A 20,935-nucleotide genomic window follows, 5' to 3' on the forward strand; every position below is an offset into this window, starting at 1 on the left:
TCATGTCTCTAGTGGGTGGGATTGTGCATGGCTTTGCGAATCCAACAGTCTTCATTTTGGTTTTTTCGTATATGGAGGAGGGGAGCTTGATGGGAACTTTATTTTTTTCAGACGTGAAAAGGGTAAAGAAGAAAAGAGAAAGGCAAAGGATGGAACTGGAGGAATTAAGTTCTCGGTGTCGGTGAGTGTTGGCTTCAAGGGGTTTTGGAGGGTCCTTTTTATAGGGAGAAAGAAAAACAGCTGGAATTTATCGAAGAGAAATTAAAGTAAGACGAAGAAGAAAGAGAAGATATGGAGAGACGGGGCACGAATTGAATCGAGAGAGAGAATGTGATTATACTTCCATGATCGGAGAGAGTGTTTTGCTTTTAACCTTAATTTCAACTTTATTTGTTTGGTAGAATGGGAGGGGAGAAAACTCAATTTAATTACATTGAATCTTACAAGCGACAGATTGTAATTACCATTTACATCAACTGAATATTTGGTAACTATCTAGAATTAGATTGCTGTGTCTCATTCTCAATGGACATGAATCCTACAAGTGACAGCTTGTAATTACCACTTATATCAATCGAACATGGAGTGTTGGTTTTTGAGGTTGAGTTTTATGTGTGGGACTCATCAAAAAAGCTAAAAAAACAAGAAAAATTAGTTTTGATGGTTGAGTTTTGTACATAATTAGATTTTATTCAATTTTAATAACCATAAAAACCAAAACAAACACGTGAATAGAATTAGATTCTACTGTCTCATTCTCGTTAGATGATAAATACTCGCATGCATATCCCTAATAGATAATAAATGTGAATTTGTATTTTTTTTTATATCCTTTTCATTTAAATTATTAAATCCAAAATAAGTATAACATACACTAATCTAAAATAAATATATCATACATGATGATTTTATTGAGTAATAAAAATAATAACAATTAACTATACGTATAGTGAAGTATTAAAGAAAGAAGAGGATCAACAAGAGCAAGAATATAAAGAATATAGAGTAATTAAAAGACAGATAGTTGAAAGTTTAGATATGTTATTGTTCATTTTTAAAAAAGAAAAATTAAAATCTATAATCTATATAAAAAATAAGAATATCTTTATCTATTTTTTTATTTTTACTTGTATTTATTTTTTAAAAAGTAAATTCAAAAAATAATTAATATAATACCTATTATTATTCTTCTTCTTTAAAGACGATACAATTTCTCATGTGCGGTTGGGAGGTACAAGCGTCGTAACGTGAAAAAAATGCAGTAGGGGACGAAGGAATGATGAGAGAGATGATTACGAGATGTGGAGTCCAATCATTGAAACCAATGGTCCAACTTCAGTCAAGCTTAAAGTTTTGACCAGCAGAAATAGCACTATCACTGCTAAAGTCCGAAGTACTGGCAACTCCCATTTTCCGACAGCATACATAACATGGTGGGTCAATGTTTGTTTCGTCCCTCTGTTTTTAGTTTTATGTTATTTTGATCCCCCTTCTATTTCTTATCTTCGTATCATCCTTTATTTTGTTCTACAGATCTGATGATTTTTTTCCAGTCATTTTCTTTTGAAATTTATGAAAAAAACCATAATTCACTCCAAAATAACAATAAAATTATATATAATCTTGCTTTATTATCACCGTTTTATATTTTATTATTCTTTAACATAGTATTTATCTCATCCACTGTTTATGATTACTTGATTTTGTAGTCAAATCTGAGTTTCATTTAAAAGACTAGAACCAGCTTAAATCTGAGTCTCATCCTTTAGCCGTTTTGAAAGAAAGCGATGCATGCCTGATGCTCTAACGTAGGAGGGAGATATATAATGACGTGTTTGGCGTTAAGATATTGTGATTATTGTGGGAGCACTTTCCCATGTGGTCACGACAGTTGTTTGGTGCAAAGCAAACAAGGTAGCACCACATGCAGTTCTCATCTTTAATTAAAAACTGTTTTGTTACTTTACGTGAAAAAAAAATACAATTGTTGAAGGCAAACCCTTAACTTTAAAAAAACAATATAAAATCTAGCGCTTCACTACTAAATTATGAGTCGTTTGCTGAACTCAGTGCTCCATTTATTTATTTGATCTCATATATATCCACGATACATTTTGTGACAAATATATACCTTGTCTCATACTCAATAAAATATATGTTCTCAAAATAAAATGAAATTAATACATAATGAAAATTATTATACCTTGAAAACGTGCATTTCCTTTGTGTTTGTAAATAAGCAGGACATAATTGAGAAAATTACTAAGGTATTTAATTTATGTCTATGCTCTAATTAAATAATAAATACAAATCTTTTATGGTAATGATCATATAGCAATGCTTTATTTGTATACCCAGTTTAAAAAAAATGAAAATGGTAATTAATTATACTAAGAATATGATTAAATCTTTCGTTAAGTAATATATAGTCCAATATTATTGTTTAACGAACAAGTCATTTGTCGCCCAATATACTAACTACGACATCTACTATAAAGAAATAAATGGAGCATTAAGTTGAACAAATGTCTTTTGAATCATATATATTAGACGAAATAAATAAATGAAACATTGAATTTAACAAATTAATGACTTGTAATCTATTGGTTAAGTGCAAGAACGTTATTATTTTTTAAGGTCTAATAATTAAATCAAATATTGAATTATTTATACAAAAGTAATGCTACAATTTCATATAATTAAGAGGATGGCAAAAACTCTACCAGCTTGCAAATCAAAAGAGTTAGTGAGAGTATTATTGTCTATTGAATCATTTTTAAATTTGTCTATAACTTAGTCTTTTTATCAAGTTTATTTTATTTTTCAATTTATATATTTATTTGATAAAGAGAAGAAGGAAAGGAGACTTTTTTCGGGGGGGAAAAAAACTAAATTGAGAATGTTCAAGGTGATATTATTGTTCTAAGGAGAGAGATGCATTTTCACGTTGGGAATGTTTAGAAATATGGTGATTATTTTTTAAAATATATTTTATTTGAAAATATATTAATATAAATTTTTTTATATTTTTTAAAAATTATTTTTGATATTAACTTATAAATAAGATAAAAAAATAAATTTTTTTTATTTTTTTAAAATATTTTTAAAATATAAAAACAAGGTACGCAGCCGTCTTGTAACTATGATGCTACAGAGAAATATCAACCTGTCTGCCCTTGGGCTTGCTATAGACTTGGTCCAGGATCATTTCGTCTGCCCTTGGGTTTGCTATAGACTTGGTCCAGGATCATTTTGTCTGCCCTTTGTGGCTAGAAGTTTAAGGTCCGTTTGGAAACACGATTGCAGCTGTGTTTCTAAAAAATTTAAAATTTTTTTTTTATTAAAATTTAATATGATTTGTACGTTTTGGATCGTTTTGATATACTGATGTCAAAAATAATTTTAAAAAAATAAAAAAACATTGTTGGCATGCATTTTAGCACGAAAAGTTATTTGAAAAGCACCCGCAACCACACTGCCAAACACGCTCTAAAAATGAACTTCAAGTTTAATATAATTACCCATCAAATAACCAAAACGTAACTTTCAAGCTGAAATATATTTTGGACCCGACACAGTACTGTTTTTTCGTGAGAGTATAGAGTTGCGTTTGATTAGTATCTCGTTATAAAAATATATTTGTTTGGAGAGAGAAAAATCAGAAATGTAAAATAAATTTCTTTCTAAAATAATTTTATAATAAATTTCTATCTTTTTAAATAGAAAGTATAGAAACAGATGTTTCCTTTAATTTTACTGCACCTCGCGTCTCTCTCGCAAAGGCACATGCAACCATGTATGACCATTTTATTCCATTGTTATTTAGCATAAACCAGTTTCAAAAAGAAACCACAAAATTTATGCACTAATTAACCTGCAGTGCCATTCTCTCTTCTGACCCACTGACCGACACGTCTTCTTGAATTTCGTACTCCCTGCCTCCTGCCTGAGTTCCTGGATTCTCTAGGACGAGGTCTATTTAAAGAACTATCCAAATTTGTTTCCGTGGATGGTCTGGCTTCTGTTCCTTGATGCTCAGCGGTTTCTTTGTTCACTGTCTGTGCAGCTGATGTGGCTCGTTGCGGAAGATACATACCAGGTACAACCACTATATCTCTTTTTGGTTCAATTAAGCCGCTGTTTTCCTGCTGTAATTTCAATATGGCCTCAAATTTCTGTCTTCTGAAGTTCTCTGAATCAGAATGAAGGAGCTTCTCCTCGTATTTGATCTCTGCTTCAGAATCCTGAGATCAATGTAAATCAGCAATTAACATGAATCAGAATCCAACATTCAAACAATAGTTGAGGGTCTAACTAGGCTGAAAATATATGTGAGGTTCTATTATTATTAACAAGTAATACTTGCACTGTTTATTACTGAGTACTGACCTAGATGCCCTTCAAACACATACTACTGCTCGGTTAATTATTTGCACTAAGTTCCCTTATCAGGCTGATATTTCAACTCCATAGGAATTGAGCAAACTGTGATTTGGAATAGAAATTTTACAAATGGAGGCAACTATTACCAATGCAAAGCATAGGTAAATACACTTCAAATCAATATCAATGATTTAGAGGGCATACCAATTGAGAAGCTTGAGTTCCAACCAGGTCAAGTACATGTTCAAAATCCTTGACATGGAAAACCTTTCTACAAACTGGACAGTCCCCCATTCTTTCTTCCAGTACTCCATGCACATCTGATAACCCTAGATTGTTGCAAGAAAAATTAATAGCGTGATAGAAAAATAACCAATGGCTTCTTGATTAAACAGATATTAATAAAAACAAAGCACCGGGCAACATACGTTCTACCTGTCAAATTATAAGAACATAGCCCCAACACAAGCACACACACTCACACAGGGAAAAAAAAAAAAAAAACTTCCAAGACATACCATTCTGATTTCCCATCTCTCTGATTTGCAGTAAAGTTGTGGAAGATGAGGTGCTAGTGCTGCTTTCTTTCTCCTTTTGGATCCAATTCCACCACCTTACAATGCATTCACTGTCATAATTTGAAGAAAAAAGAAAGGATAACAGAGGGAATTTTTAGCTATCAAAATCAAAATCAAAACTAAACCCTAGTATCATCCAGAAGAAAGAAATCAACACTCTACCAGTGAAAACAATGGAAACAAGACATCAACTTCATAAATGGAAAGGCTTCATCCTGTTCATCTTCTGGGACAAAGGGGTGCATACACAGTGGACAATCACCATCCGGGTGATTCATTACAGTGAGCTTCTCCACCGCTTCCTACAAATGTAGGATCAATGAGTACTATATATGGCAATAAAAAGAACTACAAATACACGAATTCACTTCTATAGCTAAACATATTTTAGATTGGGCAATTTGTAGCATTCCTGCCACGGAGTTCGAAATCTAGTAGATAGACACTCACTATTTTTCTTAGTGCAAAATCTAGTAAAACACAATGCTCAGTAAAATAGCATTCGGAAAATGTGTTTTCACCCTAGTAAATGTGCATACATGTTCTTCCCAAATGCATTAAGTTATAATACATGATCTTTCATTACCTCGGTGATTCTACACCAAGCACCTATCTTAGCACTCACAGACAATTCAAAAGTACGCTCATTTCCTGAAAATAACTGGGACTTTGAATCTGTGATATCAACTCCTCTACTGAAATGCCATCCCTAGAGAGTATACAAACCCCAGCAAACTAAACAGAAAGAATAAGATGCGTTAAAGCATTATCTTAATGCTAATGGCACAAGCCACATATTACAGCACATGCATCTACTTCACAAAGCAGCCAATAACTTGAAGAAGACTCCCACACATTTCTGACAACTAGAAAAAAGAAAATCAATTTAAGGCAAGGATTGTCTATAGTTTATCATATGAGGCAACTAATATGGTTTCCTCAATTCATTAACACATTATGAAATTACAATACCAAGGCAGAAAAAATTCTTGTTAAATGAAAAATGCAGCAATTACCTCACAAAGTGCTACAAGCATCAGACAAGAGGACAGTTCACATGCTTTCTCTTGTATGCCAGTTATCAATTGCTTTTGCCTTTCTCCATCAAGACCCTTGGATTCTATGAGATCAATCCATGGTGGTTTGCTTGGGTACTACCGCAGAAAGTAGACAAAAGTCAGTCCAAAACAAATAAAATTGCACCTATTAAGTGGGAAATGTATAAATTGACAACTTGTTGACGTCATAAAATACCTGAGGACCTGCTCGTATCCCAATTACTGCTTCCACGAACTTCAGAAGAAAAACAAAAAGAAAACAATGAAGTCGCCTAGAACAGTCATATATGTGTCAAAAGAAATACAAAACAGTCATCACCCATCGATCCCAGTAAATAAAGTTACAAGCAGTGGGGAAAAAACGATGCATGTCCTTGAATGCAATGATAGGAAACAAAAGATGAAACTTTTTTCCAATAGAATTCACACTAGGACAGCTGGATGCATCAGAATCCTTATGCTGGTTTTAATCTCATGAAGATTGGTATCGATAAAAACAATTGCCACGTTCCCTTTCAATTCATAGTATCAATACCTCGTTTATATCTTTACTAAAAAATAATCTACGAAAATTAGGGTTTGATCCGAAAAATACAACTTATTAGGCACATTGCAATCTTTATATTCTAAATGGGTTTGCTCAAAAGAATCAGCACAGTCAACTTTTATTAAATATTGCCCACAATTTCAGAAACTTTTTACACCATTTCTCGATAAGGTAGAGAGAAATTTAAGCTACAATAAACATATTTAATTCCCGTACGCTTTTTTCACGAATTTTGTGCTTCGAAATGAAAAATAATCAAACCTCAGAAGCAAAAGAAGAGGGGAGAGAGGAGAGGACCTGTTGGGAGGAGATATCGGCGGTTCTGGGCTTGATGCGGAGGTGAAGATGAGGAGGGAAAGACTCAAGAATCACACAATCGTCGCCATACACGGCTAGCACCGCTTCTACTTCTATTAAAACTTCTTCTTCGGCCATTCCTTTTTCTTTAACAGCTGGCTATGCTAAGCTTCCTTATTGTTGCACGCTAATGTTTAAGTGGTGTCCGGTGATGGAGGAGGAGCATCAATTTGATTCCTCCTATCTTTTCTTTCCCTAGACACGAGCATGCGTGAATGTTGCATTTTGTTGCAGGCCTGAGTGTAAGCCCAAATCGTTATAAAAACAAGTTGAGCCCGACTCAAAAGGCCCATTTAGTCTATAAAGTTCCTTTATAAAAACAAGTATACTAGCGGTTCGTTTTAAAAATATTTTTTTATTTTTTAAAAAATATTTATTTATATCAATATAATTTAAAAATATAAAAAATAATTAATTAAATTAATTTTTTAAAAAAATAATATTTCAAACATGTTTCCAAAACCAGGGCTGAACACCGTGTTTGAGCAGACAAGAAAATAAGAGCAGAAATCATTTTATTGACATAGTTAATATACTTGGTATGCCCACGATGCGGGTGTACAATTGTTTTTAAATATAACATAAGTTTTCAGTTCTTAGAAAATTTTGTATAATTATTATTGAATTTGAAAATACAATTATTTTAATTTTTTTATATAAAAATAAATTTTTCTATCAATTTATTTCTTATTTATCTTAATCAACATAATATTCTTAACCGAAAGCATTCTTTTTTTAAAAGAAAATATATAATTGTTAAAGCATGTTTTTAAAAAATATATATCATAATAATATGTCCATATTTATATTTAGTGTCATTGAAAGCTTTAAAAATTATAAATGTGATGAAATCATGTTTTATATATATTTAAACATTTTGATAATAAAAAATCAATTTTAATTGAATTTTCAAAAAAAATAAAAAATTAAGTGAATATGATAAATTTTTTTGTGAAAAAAACAAAAACAAAAAACCCCCACCAAAGAGCAAGGCCCAACGCTCGACCCACTCACACTTTAAAGTTTAGGCATGTGCGGGCTTGAGACCAGACTTACATGCCCGACAATGTTTTAATTTTTTATTAAGGATGTTGTCCGCATCTTTTTAAAAAAAAAACAAAAGTGTCATCTGTCACAAGTTCAAACATAGGTGCTTCCCTCGATGCTAGAACCTATGACCTTATGCTTGTTACACGCAATAAATGTAAACTCCTAGTTAAAAAAATTATTTAATTAAAATCGACTTGACAATGAACTAGATTAATTCGGAAAAAATAAATATGACAATGGTAAATATTTAGAGATACAGTTTTAAGGACTAAAACTTCGAGACTGGAAAATCAATTAAATGAAAAACACTCAAATTAAAAGAAGGGGCATTATAATGATTTGTGGCACATTGACCAGTATAAAAATACACACTCGGCTTCCTTAAAAAAAACTATGGCCAGTCAATGAGGGGAAAAAAAAAGAGGGAGAAGGTTTCTTAAATTTTCTTAAAAATCTCTTTAGAAACCTCATTCAAACAATTGAATTAAAGGATCAAAAAGGGTTGGAAGGATATATTAGCTAGGAAATTGAATAAATTCTCGGGTAATTGTAGAGTTTCTTTAAAAATCTCATCTAAACACTTGAATTAAAGGATAAAAAAGGGCTAGAAGAAGATCTAAGGTATGAAATTGAAGAAATTCTAGGGTAATTGTAGCTTGAGAGGGGTAATTTTGAAAAGGAGAAGAGAGGAAGAAAAAGGAGAAGGGAAAAGTTGCTTTTCTTTCCATCTTCTTCCTGAGTTTTCGTGTTTAAGAGGTGAGGAAACCTAATCCAAACTTAATTTAAAGTTCTAACATGGATTAGAATGGATTGTGTGTTTGTTATGTGTTATGAAATATTGGGTTAGGGAATTTAATTATTTAAATGGGCAGTGTGATGCTAGAAACAAGTTTTTGTAGAGTAACTAAACAATGTGTCAAGTGTCATTTTGAGATAAAGTGAAGAAAAATCTTGCCTTCCATTTTGTACACAGGTTCGGCCACATAGACATCAAAAGGGAGAGGAGTAATTTCCTTAATTGGCATATAAAAATTACATCGCAGGTTGTCCTGATAGCTATTTATGATAAATTGTTGTGAAGAATTGAAGGAGAAATTGAAGGAAACTCATGGTTTTCTTAATGCATGGTTCGGCCAAAATGGCCATAAAAAGAGGCGAGGATAATTTATACAAATGGTGCATGTAATCATAATGAAAACGTGTTTTTGAATTTAATTATGTCAAGTTAATATTGAATTACAAGGAAAGAATAAAATTTGGAGATATATACATATACACACATAGAGAAAAAAATTAAAAGGTATTACTTTGAAATTAAGTATAGGTTCAAAGATTATGAGAAATAATGATGATAAAATTATCCTGTATTGACAAGGAATACTACTGTAAATAAACCACATTCAAAAGTAGGAGCTGGAGCATCACGTGTGGAAGGTAGGTGTCTAATGTATCAGTAGAATTGTTAATTTATTTTCGTATATCTTTCTAAAGTGATATTAAAAAATAAATAATTTGATGGATAAAGAAAAGAAAAAAAATTTGAGAATCCAATTAGTCATTCCTGATATAGGAGACTAATAAAATCAATGATGATCATTGGTATCGGTATTTTTGTGAACCTAATTAGTTATTCTCGATATAGAAGGCTAATGATACCAACAAACATAATTTGTATTGGCATTTACTTGAATCTAATTAGTCACTCCCGATATGAAAGATTAATGATATCAATGTGGATTATTGATATCGACATTTACTTGGACTTGATTAGTTTTTTCCAGTACCAGAGATTAATGATACCAATAAGATTCATTACTATCGACATCAACATGAAAGAAATCCATGAAAATAAACTTGATTAGTTGTTCTTAGAATACGAGAAAGAATAATGATGCCAATGCGAATATATTAACATCAGTGAAAATAAACTTGATTAGTTGTTCTTAAAATACAGGAAAGAATAATAATGTCAATGCGAATATATTAACATCAGCATGTACTTGAAACTTGATTAGCTATCTAATAAACTAAAAGCTAATGATACCAAACAGATTGGTATCATCATACCCTTGATTAATAATTTCAAAATATAATATTAAATTATGATAAAAAAAAATAAAAAAAAGTGGAACTTGAATTGAAGAAATTGGGGTTAGGGTTTGAATTGAAAAGGAAAAGGAGGAAATGAAAGGAATAGAGAACTGGTGGGTTTTAATTCTTTTTAAAATTTCCAACAAAAATTTATTTATTAATTTCACCACCAATTTGACATGTTAGAAATGCTAGTGAAATTTTTTAATTTCTTATTCCATCAACGTTTCTATTCGAAATTACTAACAAAAATTTTTTGTTGCAATTTTCATCGGTAAACAACAATAAAATATTTTCCATCGGTAATTTCATTATTTTGTTCTTTTGAATTTCTAGTAGTGTATTGTATAATTTAAAGTTAATTTATCTTTATATTTGAATTAAAATCATATACATTGAGTTAATATTTTTAGTTACACACACATATAATCTTTGAATGGAACATCAAAATTGATATCGGGATGGTATGAAAATCCAATAGAAAAGGTCACTCACAAAAAAAAAAAAAAGGTGTTTTTCACTCACCATTCTAAGGTTTCAAACCAAAAAGAAAAAAATTTCAATAACTCGTTACTCTAAAGTTACATATCAAATCACCAATTTAGGGATATAAAATCAAAGAAATAAGTCCATCACCACTCACAAATGAGATACAGAATTTGATAAATGTCAATTAGTCAAGTCAAAATATTTCAATTCAAAATTTTCCAAAAGATCCTAGTGCATAATTTGAATTATAATTATATACTTGAAACATCCCCCTAAATTCAGGAACACCAAATTAACATAAATGAGACCTAGTAATTGAATTTAGCAGAATTCTAGACAATAAATAATAATAACTTATTTTTAACTCTAGGAAACGCAAAACTAAAATTGACATAATTCTTTGTAGAAAACTTCAATGTATGCATGCTAGATAATCGGGAAATATAACATTCTAAACTTGAAAATCATGTAAGATGGGCTCATTTTCCCATGTATTAAAGAAAAATTGAAAAAAAAAACTGATTAAAGTATAATTTGGTATAAAAATATCTTTACAATTAAACAAAATGATGCAGCAACAACTCAAAGCTTTTTTTCTCGTTTACAACATCAATAAAAGTGATATAATTACTTGAAAATGTGTCATGAAATATTTTTCTGAATTTTATAGTGATAATTGTGATATATATATATATATATATGTATTACCAACATTTAATGTAAAAATATTTATTTTAACTGTCATTGAATTCTAATGTCATTTAAGATTAACAAATGTCTTCGGATCTAATGTCCTAAAGTTCTATCTTAAGTATTAATAAAACTGATATAATTAATTACTTTTAAAGTTAAATATGCAAATGCTGCTAAACATGAACCTGCAATGACATTTCACTTAAAATACCGATAAAGTGATCAATAATTGCTATCAAAATCCCATTTCGTAGTATTTGTACTTTTGAGTTTCGTTATTTGTTTTTTTTTTTTAAAGTTGATAGAGAATTTCCCACCAAAACAAAAAGGCGTTATCAAACAAATAGTAATTTTCAACATGAACGTGTATAATGGGCCCCATCACATATACAATACTCCCTGGAGCCACTCAATTTGGAATTTAATTTAATTTAATTTTCTCCCGGCGTTGTCCTCTCAATTTTCTGTCCTGAGTCTTTAAGTCTTCGTCACTCATTGATAAATGAACGATACCTCGCAGCCACAGATATATAAATTCTCCATTAACCTTCAAGTCCTGCTTCACATCGTATTGCTGTGCCTGCACATTATGCATGAAAGACTCGAAGATCTGTGAGTATACAAAATATTGCAGTTTTGTGTTGTGTATCAGTGCTTGTTTCTCTCCGGCCTTTCTTGGATTTAAACTCTGGTTCCCTTGGTTTCTTGTTCTTAAATGTAGAAGGCAAGAAAAAAAGTGCAGCAGATCAGAGATTAATGGCGCTCGAGTTTGCTGTAGGAAATGAAAGTTTCCGCCGATGCTGGAGGATTTGCAGCCGGGTATGGCAGCTCAATTTATAATAATCGTGTGTTAAAATCTTTACAGAGAAAGTTGAGAAAGCTTGTTTTCTTCGTTTAACTTTCTAAATTTAAATCTAAAAAATTATTTTCTAAATTTAGTAGATAAATAAATTTAAAACATATGGGACCCAATCATCGTACAATGAAAAACCTAAATTCAACAATTTATTTATTATAAATTTTTTTATTTTTTTATTCAAAAAACGTTTTTGAAAAAATTTAATTTTTTTTTAAATTAATATATTTTTTAATATTTTAAAATTATTTTAATATACTAATATCAAAAAATAATTTTTAAAACATTAAAAAATATATTTTTAAATAAAAAATATTTTAAAAAACAACCACATCCTTAAATATTCTTTACATATTCAGTCTAAATCTCTAAATTACCCCCTTGAGATGAAATGAAAAGTGGGAGAGATCATGTCGTGATATTTCGCTCGAATTCACGCGTTGATGTCTTCCCGTTGCTAATTCCATAAAGTGAAGGTATTATATATGTACATCTCTCTCATTCGATCAAATAAATAAAGGTATACCGATCAACACCATAGGCCTTTCTACTCGGCTTCTGTTCTTTCACATGGCGTCCGATTCAGAGAAGGATGCTTCCGAAGGGCTTGGAGGTATGTATTACCCCTTAATCTATGATCGGTATGTTTTTAGTTCCGACAAAAAAGGCACATATTTCTGTACATGTTTATCATTTCCAATCCCAATCTAATTATCTATCATAAGATCTGAATTAACCATAAATATATAATCATATCAGAAGAAACTAACACTGAGGATTTATAACTTCGGTTTCAAGCTCATCGTTTTTTTTCCCTCACTAGAAGTCATTAACTAATTAATTCTAATTAATATTAGAAGCATCCAACATCTAGCAGATATATATTATATATATAAGGTAAATACTCAAGATTTATTGTATTATGAATTATTTGAGCATTTAATTCTTTAGTACGAGGTGATTGATTAATCATTACAGAACTATTTGCCACTATTTTTCTTATGGGAACCATGTATACAAGTTAATGGAAACTACAGTGGATTGCGCTTGGCTTTTTTCCTTTTATAAATGCAGCTGGAAGAGCCACGTTTCCTTTACAGATTGGTGTGGCATATACATAGATCATGGATATTGGGGGATTAATAATCAAAATATTCACAGGCTCCTAGAAGCTTTTAAGACCATTATATTCAAATTAGATTTGGTCACTGAGATTAATAGATTGACTGCGAGTTAGTTACTACTATGCTCTCCTGTGAAAGCATGCAAGTCTCTTGTTAGAAGAATAGAAGATATCCCGATACTCCAGTTGTACAAGAACACGAGGTGAATAATCTGTTGGTGGTAACTATTGATGAAAGCACGAGATAGGGTGGGCGTTGTTCTTATCATTGATGGTAACTATTGATGAAACAGGAAGGCAGGCAATGCAGGTGCCGCTTTATCAATTTATGAGTTTGTAATCGTAGGAGGTCAGGCGCCGCCGATGGAGAATTACGTGTAACAACAGTGGATAATGTGCGGTGCCGTTCTAACATTTTAGAGTTCATAATATTGCATTGTAATGTGTTTCAGAGCTGAATTCCTTTGGATCGAGCCTAAGAACATAGCAGGCAGCCTAGTGAACTTGGTCCTATCTTAGAAACTGAAAGCTTGCTAGTCCGGACTACAAATTCGGCATGACGGGCAAATTTTCTGTCCATTTAACGGACAGCCTTTTTAAAAAAAAACAAAAGAAAAAAACACATAACGCACTTTTTCTTAAGTAGCTCATGCAAACACTTGTACACGTTTCCTTGAAAACTATAGGTGCTCGGAACACAGGCGAGAAAGATCATAAACCTGGAAGTTCTAGGAAATTAACTGAAGCTGAGAGAAAAAGGAAACAAGAATGCCAGAGGGAATCCAATGCTAGAAAGAAGGTACGTAGTGTGCAGATAGTATCTACCTTTACTCTTTAATTTGTGTTCCTTTTCTCTTAGTTAACTCATCTATCCTCTTTATTTCTGTACATACACTGGGGTGCAGCAAAGGATTAAAAGCACAGAGGAAGAGGTGGAAACTCTCAAAGAACAGCTTGCCTACTACAAAGGGCAGGCAGATGCCTACTACAAAGGCATCCAGGAACTTGGAAAAGTTGTTAACAGCGTTGGAGAAGTTGGAAAAAAACAAACTGCTCAAATTGACAAGCTTTGCGAGCTAATTATCGGAGAGGTGCATTTTCCTTCCTCATACCTCTTTTTTTTCTTTTTTCTTTTTGTTTGCCTTCAGAAAATTAAAACACTACATATGTCTTCTATATTCTCATCAAAAGGAAAGATTTTGGCAATTTACTTCTCTGTTACCTCTCCTCCAAAAGAGCCAGTTAGATAAATTCTTATTCTTTATTTTCACACCATACCTTCACTTTTATAGAATCTTATCCCTTTTACTTCTATCAATATTATAAATCACAATCAACGTAATAATATCCCATACACGAATTTTGTGGCAGCAGAAACACTCTGCAGGTAGAAGGGAGTGTCGGGGAAGCACATCTTCCAGCACAGAGGTGCTAGAAGGGGCTCCTAACCAGCTGGTATGTATCTATTCATTTTCTTTACGTGCTCCCTCTTTCTAATTTCGTGCACTAATTTATTACTCAATGTTACATTGCCTCTGAAACACATCACGCACAGGAGAAAGTTGCCACAGAAGCACGCCACGCAAAGGAGATGGCTGCCATAAAAGCACACCATGCCCAGGAGATGGCTGCCAAAGAAGCACACCATGCTCAGGAGATGGCTGCAGTCAGGGCAGAGTACGGCCTAGACGTGGTAACCCCCCCCCCCCCCCTCTTGTTTTACTTGAAAGGATCGCATTAACTATATAGCTATTTTTGTACAGTAACTGCAAAATCAACGAATCTCTTTCAACCTCACGCACAGTAGAGAGACTTTATTAGTTCTCGCACTCACTTACATAGACTAGCTTTTATATAGAATTTAAGTGAGATATTAAGTATTGTCTCCTACTAATCTCAATAAAATATAAATGCTAACTTCATGGTACATTTTCCCTTTTAAACCTGTTCTATCAAGCATCGTAACATTTTATCCTTTCAAAATCTCCTCTTGCTTTTTCACAGAACAGGTTTAATGTTCAACATTTTTCCCTTTAAACTTGTTTTATCAAGCATCATAACACCAAGCTTCTTTTGCAAATAACAAAACTCTTTTGCATGTACTGCTACTTATTCACTTGTTCTAACATGTACTAGCTCTATTTTTTTTTCACGTGCTCTCTTATAAAATGAAAAAAATATCAATATGCTTTGATCATTTGTGATGAACTAGATTTTTTGTTGATGCAATTTCGGAATCTTTTTAGATGTCTTCAAATGTGAATTCCTTGGATGTTTTGTGTACCTGATGACCAAACCAAATTCAAATAAAATATCAATACATGTTAAATATAGTAGATACCCTACAATGCTTTTATAATTACCCGTGCTCTTTCTCCTTCTTTTGTTAGCTTGATTCCATATTCAACTCGTGTATCTACAAGTTGACAATCTTTCATGGAAAATTTCTTGAAGATTTTTACAGCATACTTAGCTTGTGAATTAAAAATTCCACTATTACATTGTTTCACTTCAATTCCGCCATAAGATCTAAGCCTACCAATTCAAACTACTTAAACATATGCTATTTGAACTCTTCAATCATGATAGAATCATCACCTGTAAAAATTAAATCATTCATATATAAATAAGTAAACATCACACTGCCTTGTGAGTTTTTCTTCACATATACAGAGCATGCTCATATAGGCATTTGACAAAACCATTTTATGTAAGATAGCTATTAATTTTAAAATTTCATGCTATTAGTGCTTGTTTAAGTCCATAAAGAGGTTTCATAATCAAGGTAAACATTTTTAATTATTTCGTAATTGATAAAAAAATCACGGAAGTAAACAACTCAAAGCAATCAAGAAAAGAAAATTTAGAACAAAAAAGAAAGATATTTTTGATAATTTAATTATATGTTTTACATTCAACTCATGTAGAGTATATATAACCATACAACAAGACATATAAAAAATAGAATAAAGCAAATTATACAAAATACTTGATCTTCTCATTAATTTGAGTAGATGATAGAAATAATTAATTGCCTTGATTTCTTCCTTTTATATATTAGAAAATATATAATCAAGAATATTTATTTTGATTGTTTCCTTAACACGCCCTTCAAACATATAATAATTTTTATTTTCATGAGTTTGACATACATTAATACTATTTTTATTGTCATTGTAGCCTCATATTCTTATTAAAATAATCACCATCAATAAATGATCTTAATTGATCAATAATTAGGATGAGTTTATCGTGTATTTGTGAATCAAATTCCAAGTCAAACTTTCATGTTTTCTAATTGGATATAACAATATTAAATAAAGAGTAAAAACTCTAAATAGAAAAGAAATGCCACAAAAAGCACAATGATGATTTTTGTAACAATAGTAGTGAGAGTTTAATCTCATCACCTTTTGATCTTTTTCTTTAACAACAAATTTAGATGGTTACTCTTTGCAAACTTTTTCTTCAAGATTGCCATTAAAAACATAATTTAATTCCATTTGTATTGCAAAAATAAAAGACATCAATATCATAGTTTCTATTCTTGCAAATAGAGTAAAAACATCTTCATAATCAAATTCATACTATTATTACCACCGATCTGATTTTGTACTTCTCCATTTCTTCTTTTGTATTTTTGATTTTGAAGATCCATTTAACTCTTCATCATCAAATTAGGAAGTGATGATAGCTTCCATGAACTATTTTTTGTTAATAACACTCATCTCTTTATTCATTACCTTATTATGTTTACCTGCATGAGAAGCTTCTTCAAGTGTAATAAGATCATCACCTATAAAAAAAATCATGCTAGTATTATCAAGATTAATTCTTTACATCTCATGTATGCCTTTTGGAACTGAACTTGAGGATTTAATTGGACTATCAACCAGAAAAGGTGAAGATGATATAACTTGGAATTCTTATGTTCTTGTTTTTCTTCTAAAGTTAGTTGTTGTGGTTGGTTTTCATTATTCTAGTCTCACACTTGTTCTTCCTCAAACTGCATATCTCTTGACATTACAACATTTTTAGTGATTGTATTAAACAATTTATGGCCACATGAATTATAACCATACCTAGCAACATATGCTTCTGACTTTTATCTTCAAGTTTGGTTCTCTTCTTTTCTTGAATTCTGGCATAAGCTACATTATCAAGAATCTTTATATGATCAACTTTTGAAATTTTTAGAGTCCATGCTTCTTCTGATATGATCTTCTGAAGTTTTTTTTTTTTGTAGAAAACTTGTTTAACAAGTAAACAACACAAATTATTGCATCTTTCTAAAATTCTTTATGACACTCTCTCTTTTAACATACATCTAACTCTCTCTCTTTTAACATACATCTAATCATATTAATAATGACTATATTCTTTTTTTTAAAAAAAAATAATGACTATATTCTTCATTTTAGACACCTCATCATGTTGAATTGTTTGAGGCATGGTTAATTAATGCACTATGTCATTTTCTTTACAATACTCATCATGCTTATATGATGTGTACTCCACACCCCTATCTATTCTTAGACATTTGATTTACATTCATTTTGTTTTTTCTATTTGATTTTTGAGCTCCTTAAATCTAATCATTAATTCTATCATTTTTTTTAATACATGCACTCATGTTTTGCCGTTATAATCATCTATAAAAGTAAGAAAATATTTGTTAGCAGTAATTAAAGTAGATTTGATAGGAATACGTATATCTAAGTGAACCAAATCAAAAGGTTAATTAGGCTGCTCTTCGACTTCTATTTAGAAAAAGTTTTTTATGTTGCTTTTCTATAACACTTATTTCACACAATCTGTTTATGTGATCTAACTTTGGCATTCCAGTAACCTTCTTATTCTTTTCTAACATTATCGAGGCTTCATGATTTAAATATCCATGTTGAGGATGTTAAAGAGCTTAAACACCATTGATTTCTTTCTTAAAACACTTTGATTGTAAGGTGTTTAGATTTAGTGAGAATATTATATTTTTTGATATTTTCATAGAAGCAATCATCATTTTTTATTCATAAAATATGTTAAGGTTTTGTCTTTTACTTCTACTGCAAATCCCTTCTTAAAAAAAAAACTATCTCAAACTAAAATATTATTCTTCATATAAATCTTTGCTGCCATTTCTTAGTTTAATAAAAACTATACCTCTACCTTCTTTAACATGTCTCTAAAAAATATCACTAAAAATTATGTTACTAGTGTATTCTTTAGCAAGTTTAAAGAACATTTTCTTTATTCTATACATGTGATTATAAGCTCCTGTGTCTAGATATCATATTCTAAAATTATTGGAATCAATTTTTTCACATAGGAACAACAAGGTTGGTTCTTCAAAATTAGGATCCTTTTGAGCAAAATTAACTCTTTTATTTTTAGACTTGTTTTAAGAGTAATCTAATGCACACTAATCATACTCCTTGCAATTAAAGCATTGAATATATATAACATTATTCCTTCAATTTAAATATCCACGGTAATTTCTTCCTTATTTTCCTTTTTTGTAAAGAGATTCACCTCTTTGAAATGATCCCTAATTAGACTCAACATTACTTTCATAATCAATCTTGTTTGTAAAGCTTGTTCTTATGATGATTTCCTTTCCGTTTTTTTTTTTTTTAATTTTTTGATCATAAGCTTGCAGAGATCCCATAAATTCTTTCATTATAAGTTTCTTCAGATCTTTTAATTTTTCTATTTCTATCAAGTTTTAAGTTTAAAGATCTTAAAATCTTCTCGATTACACAAATTAACATCATCGGTGTTTTCTGCATTTCTTGTCATCTAATGTACTAAATAGATTACTCTTGTAAAATAATATGAAATTATCTTAATATTATTTTTGTTTAGTTTCTCAAAATCTCCTCCCAGGGCTTGTAGTTGTAACCTCTTTGTTTTTTCAACACCACTACAAGTCTTGTTCAAAATTGTCCTCGTCTCCTTAGAAGTTTCTGCGGAAGCCATCATTTAATAAATTGTGAATATGGATTTATTATATTTCTTCCTAGATTCACTTAGAACCTGTTTTTCTGCATTAGTACTCAAGGCTACCTCATCTCTTGTTAACTCTGGTTCATTATCCTTCTTCCACTAAAACCCATAATTCCTAAGACTTCAAAGGAGCCCTGCATTGTAGGCATCATAAATCATAGTTTTGTTTTGTGAGGCCAGGAATTTGTAATTGAATTTGAGTGCTATTGTTTGTGGAGGCCATTGCTACACTCAAACTCTGATACCAGTTCTGTTGGAAGCAGAAACAGCACAGAAATTGCAAGATCAATGAATCTCTTGCACTCACTCACACTTACACAGTATAGAGACTTTCAAAATCTTTATTTTATTTTTGTTATTAGTGCTCACGCACACTTGTAAGAAAACTAGACACTAGCTTTTATATAGAATTTAAGTGAGACAAGCAGTATATTGTCTCAATAAAACATAAATACTATCCTTGACTGAATTATTATAGTTGAGTCTACACTAACTTCACGATGCCACTAACTTGATGATACTTGGTTTTTCACAAAACTAGTTTAAGATTCAAACATGTTTTTCTATCTAAACTCTAATAATCTGAAATTGTCTATAGGAGACCGACATATTGCAGGCGCTTGCAGGAGCCTCACCAGGCTTCGATTTTGCTGATCAGTTCGTGAATTATAAGTAGATTTATTATGCGGATAGGGAAAGCAAGGCGTCTAAAGATTGTTTACGGGTGTTCCGTAATATTTCTTGTTTGTGTTAATTTCTCTATTTTGATACTGGAAGATCTCCGATACTTTTATGTGTGCTTAAACTGAAGCTTTTGGACCTAAAACTAATTGTCTTGCGTGTCATTATAATACTCTCGATGATTATGTTGTTGATTAGACAACATGAAAACTTTTGTCTATAAGGGGATTGACCCGGTTGTGCCTGGGGCTCGGCCCGGTCCCAGTTTTTTTCTGCTTTTCTGTTTTCTGGACTGGATCCAGCTCAGCTCGTATACCTGGTCTGAATCAAACTGACCCGGCTGGACAGCAGGCACGCGTGAACTAATTCACGCGTGCACTGCACCATGCGACCTTCGCGCTGTGTTGAGAATTAGAACTACAAAGCGGGGCAAGAGAAAGAAGAGCGTTCCTGGAGTTCTTGCTTGAAGATGAAGATGATGGTGATGGAGAACTGGTTAGCCAATGTTGCTTTTCTTCCCCTCTGCTTCAGTTTTTCCTTCCCTTCTTCTCTGATTTCTGGTCTGCTTTTTGTTTTTGCTTTATCTTACTCTCTGTCTCTCTCTGTTCTTCCCTCTTTATGTTTTTCTTTCTGCCAGTTTTCGTTTTCGTCTCTCGTTCTTGGTGTTTCTGTTTTTCTCTCTTTTGTTTTTGTTCTTCTCGTCTGTCTTTTTCTGGGTTCCCTGCTGTATGTGCTCTCTCGTCTCCTCTGTCCCCTCTGGTTTTTCCCCTTCTTTTCCTGTGGAGTCGCCATTGTAAGATATGCAGTAACTAGTTCACCACCCATGATTATAACCTCAATAGTGGCATCTCGAGGAGCTAAATTTTTTCAATTGTGTACATCCTCTGATCCTCTACCATTTATAGCTTCAAAGCCACAGTGAGCTGCCTCTCGTCCTCCTTAAAGTCATTTCCCAATATATTTGACAGCAAAACCCCACCTCCTTTGACATGGACTTGTCTCTGTCACTGTAGGTTTCTGAGACCT

The 20,935-nt window shown here is 31.7% G+C and overlaps 2 protein-coding genes across 3 annotated transcripts; one reads left to right on the top strand and one right to left on the bottom strand.

Annotated features, from left to right (window-relative positions):
- Positions 1-3,667: 3,667 nt before the first annotated feature.
- Positions 3,668-7,127, bottom strand: LOC133691002 (uncharacterized). The gene is made up of 7 exons (XM_062111295.1): positions 6,864-7,127; positions 6,216-6,254; positions 5,978-6,115; positions 5,124-5,263; positions 4,902-5,011; positions 4,588-4,712; positions 3,668-4,244 (listed from the first exon to the last, which is right to left on the bottom strand). The coding sequence occupies exons 1-7, from the start codon at positions 6,999-7,001 to the stop codon at positions 3,870-3,872; spliced, it is 1,065 nt and encodes a 354-aa protein (XP_061967279.1). The 5' UTR covers positions 7,002-7,127; the 3' UTR covers positions 3,668-3,869.
- Positions 7,128-12,438: 5,311 nt separating this feature from the next.
- Positions 12,439-20,054, top strand: LOC133690701 (uncharacterized). 2 transcript variants are annotated; one of them, XM_062110957.1, is made up of 6 exons: positions 12,439-12,715; positions 13,912-14,024; positions 14,131-14,316; positions 14,597-14,680; positions 14,781-14,918; positions 19,827-20,054. In XM_062110957.1, the coding sequence occupies exons 1-6, from the start codon at positions 12,673-12,675 to the stop codon at positions 19,902-19,904; spliced, it is 642 nt and encodes a 213-aa protein (XP_061966941.1). In that variant the 5' UTR covers positions 12,439-12,672; the 3' UTR covers positions 19,905-20,054. The 2 variants fall into 2 exon arrangements, with proteins under 2 accessions (XP_061966941.1, XP_061966942.1); XM_062110958.1 differs by having other exon boundaries at positions 12,446-12,715; positions 14,600-14,680.
- Positions 20,055-20,935: the final 881 nt, after the last annotated feature.

Source organism: Populus nigra, chromosome 4, assembly GCF_951802175.1.
Source record: "Populus nigra chromosome 4, ddPopNigr1.1, whole genome shotgun sequence".
NCBI lineage: Eukaryota > Viridiplantae > Streptophyta > Magnoliopsida > Malpighiales > Salicaceae > Populus > Populus nigra.

Excerpts from the sequence above, each read along its gene's own strand:
- LOC133691002 (XM_062111295.1), bottom strand. The coding sequence starts at position 7,001 with ATGGCCGAAGAAGAAGTTTTAATAGAAGTAGAAGCGGTGCTAGCCGTG. Across the intron at positions 6,255-6,863 it reads CCGATATCTCCTCCCAACAG|TTCGTGGAAGCAGTAATTGG; the intron begins GTCCTCTCCTCT and ends TTTCTTCTGAAG. Across the intron at positions 4,713-4,901 it reads AGAGATGGGAAATCAGAATG|GGTTATCAGATGTGCATGGA; the intron begins GTATGTCTTGGA and ends GCAACAATCTAG.
- LOC133690701 (XM_062110957.1), top strand. The coding sequence starts at position 12,673 with ATGGCGTCCGATTCAGAGAAGGATGCTTCCGAAGGGCTTGGAG. Across the intron at positions 12,716-13,911 it reads TGCTTCCGAAGGGCTTGGAG|GTGCTCGGAACACAGGCGAG; the intron begins GTATGTATTACC and ends TGAAAACTATAG. Across the intron at positions 14,025-14,130 it reads AATCCAATGCTAGAAAGAAG|CAAAGGATTAAAAGCACAGA; the intron begins GTACGTAGTGTG and ends ACTGGGGTGCAG.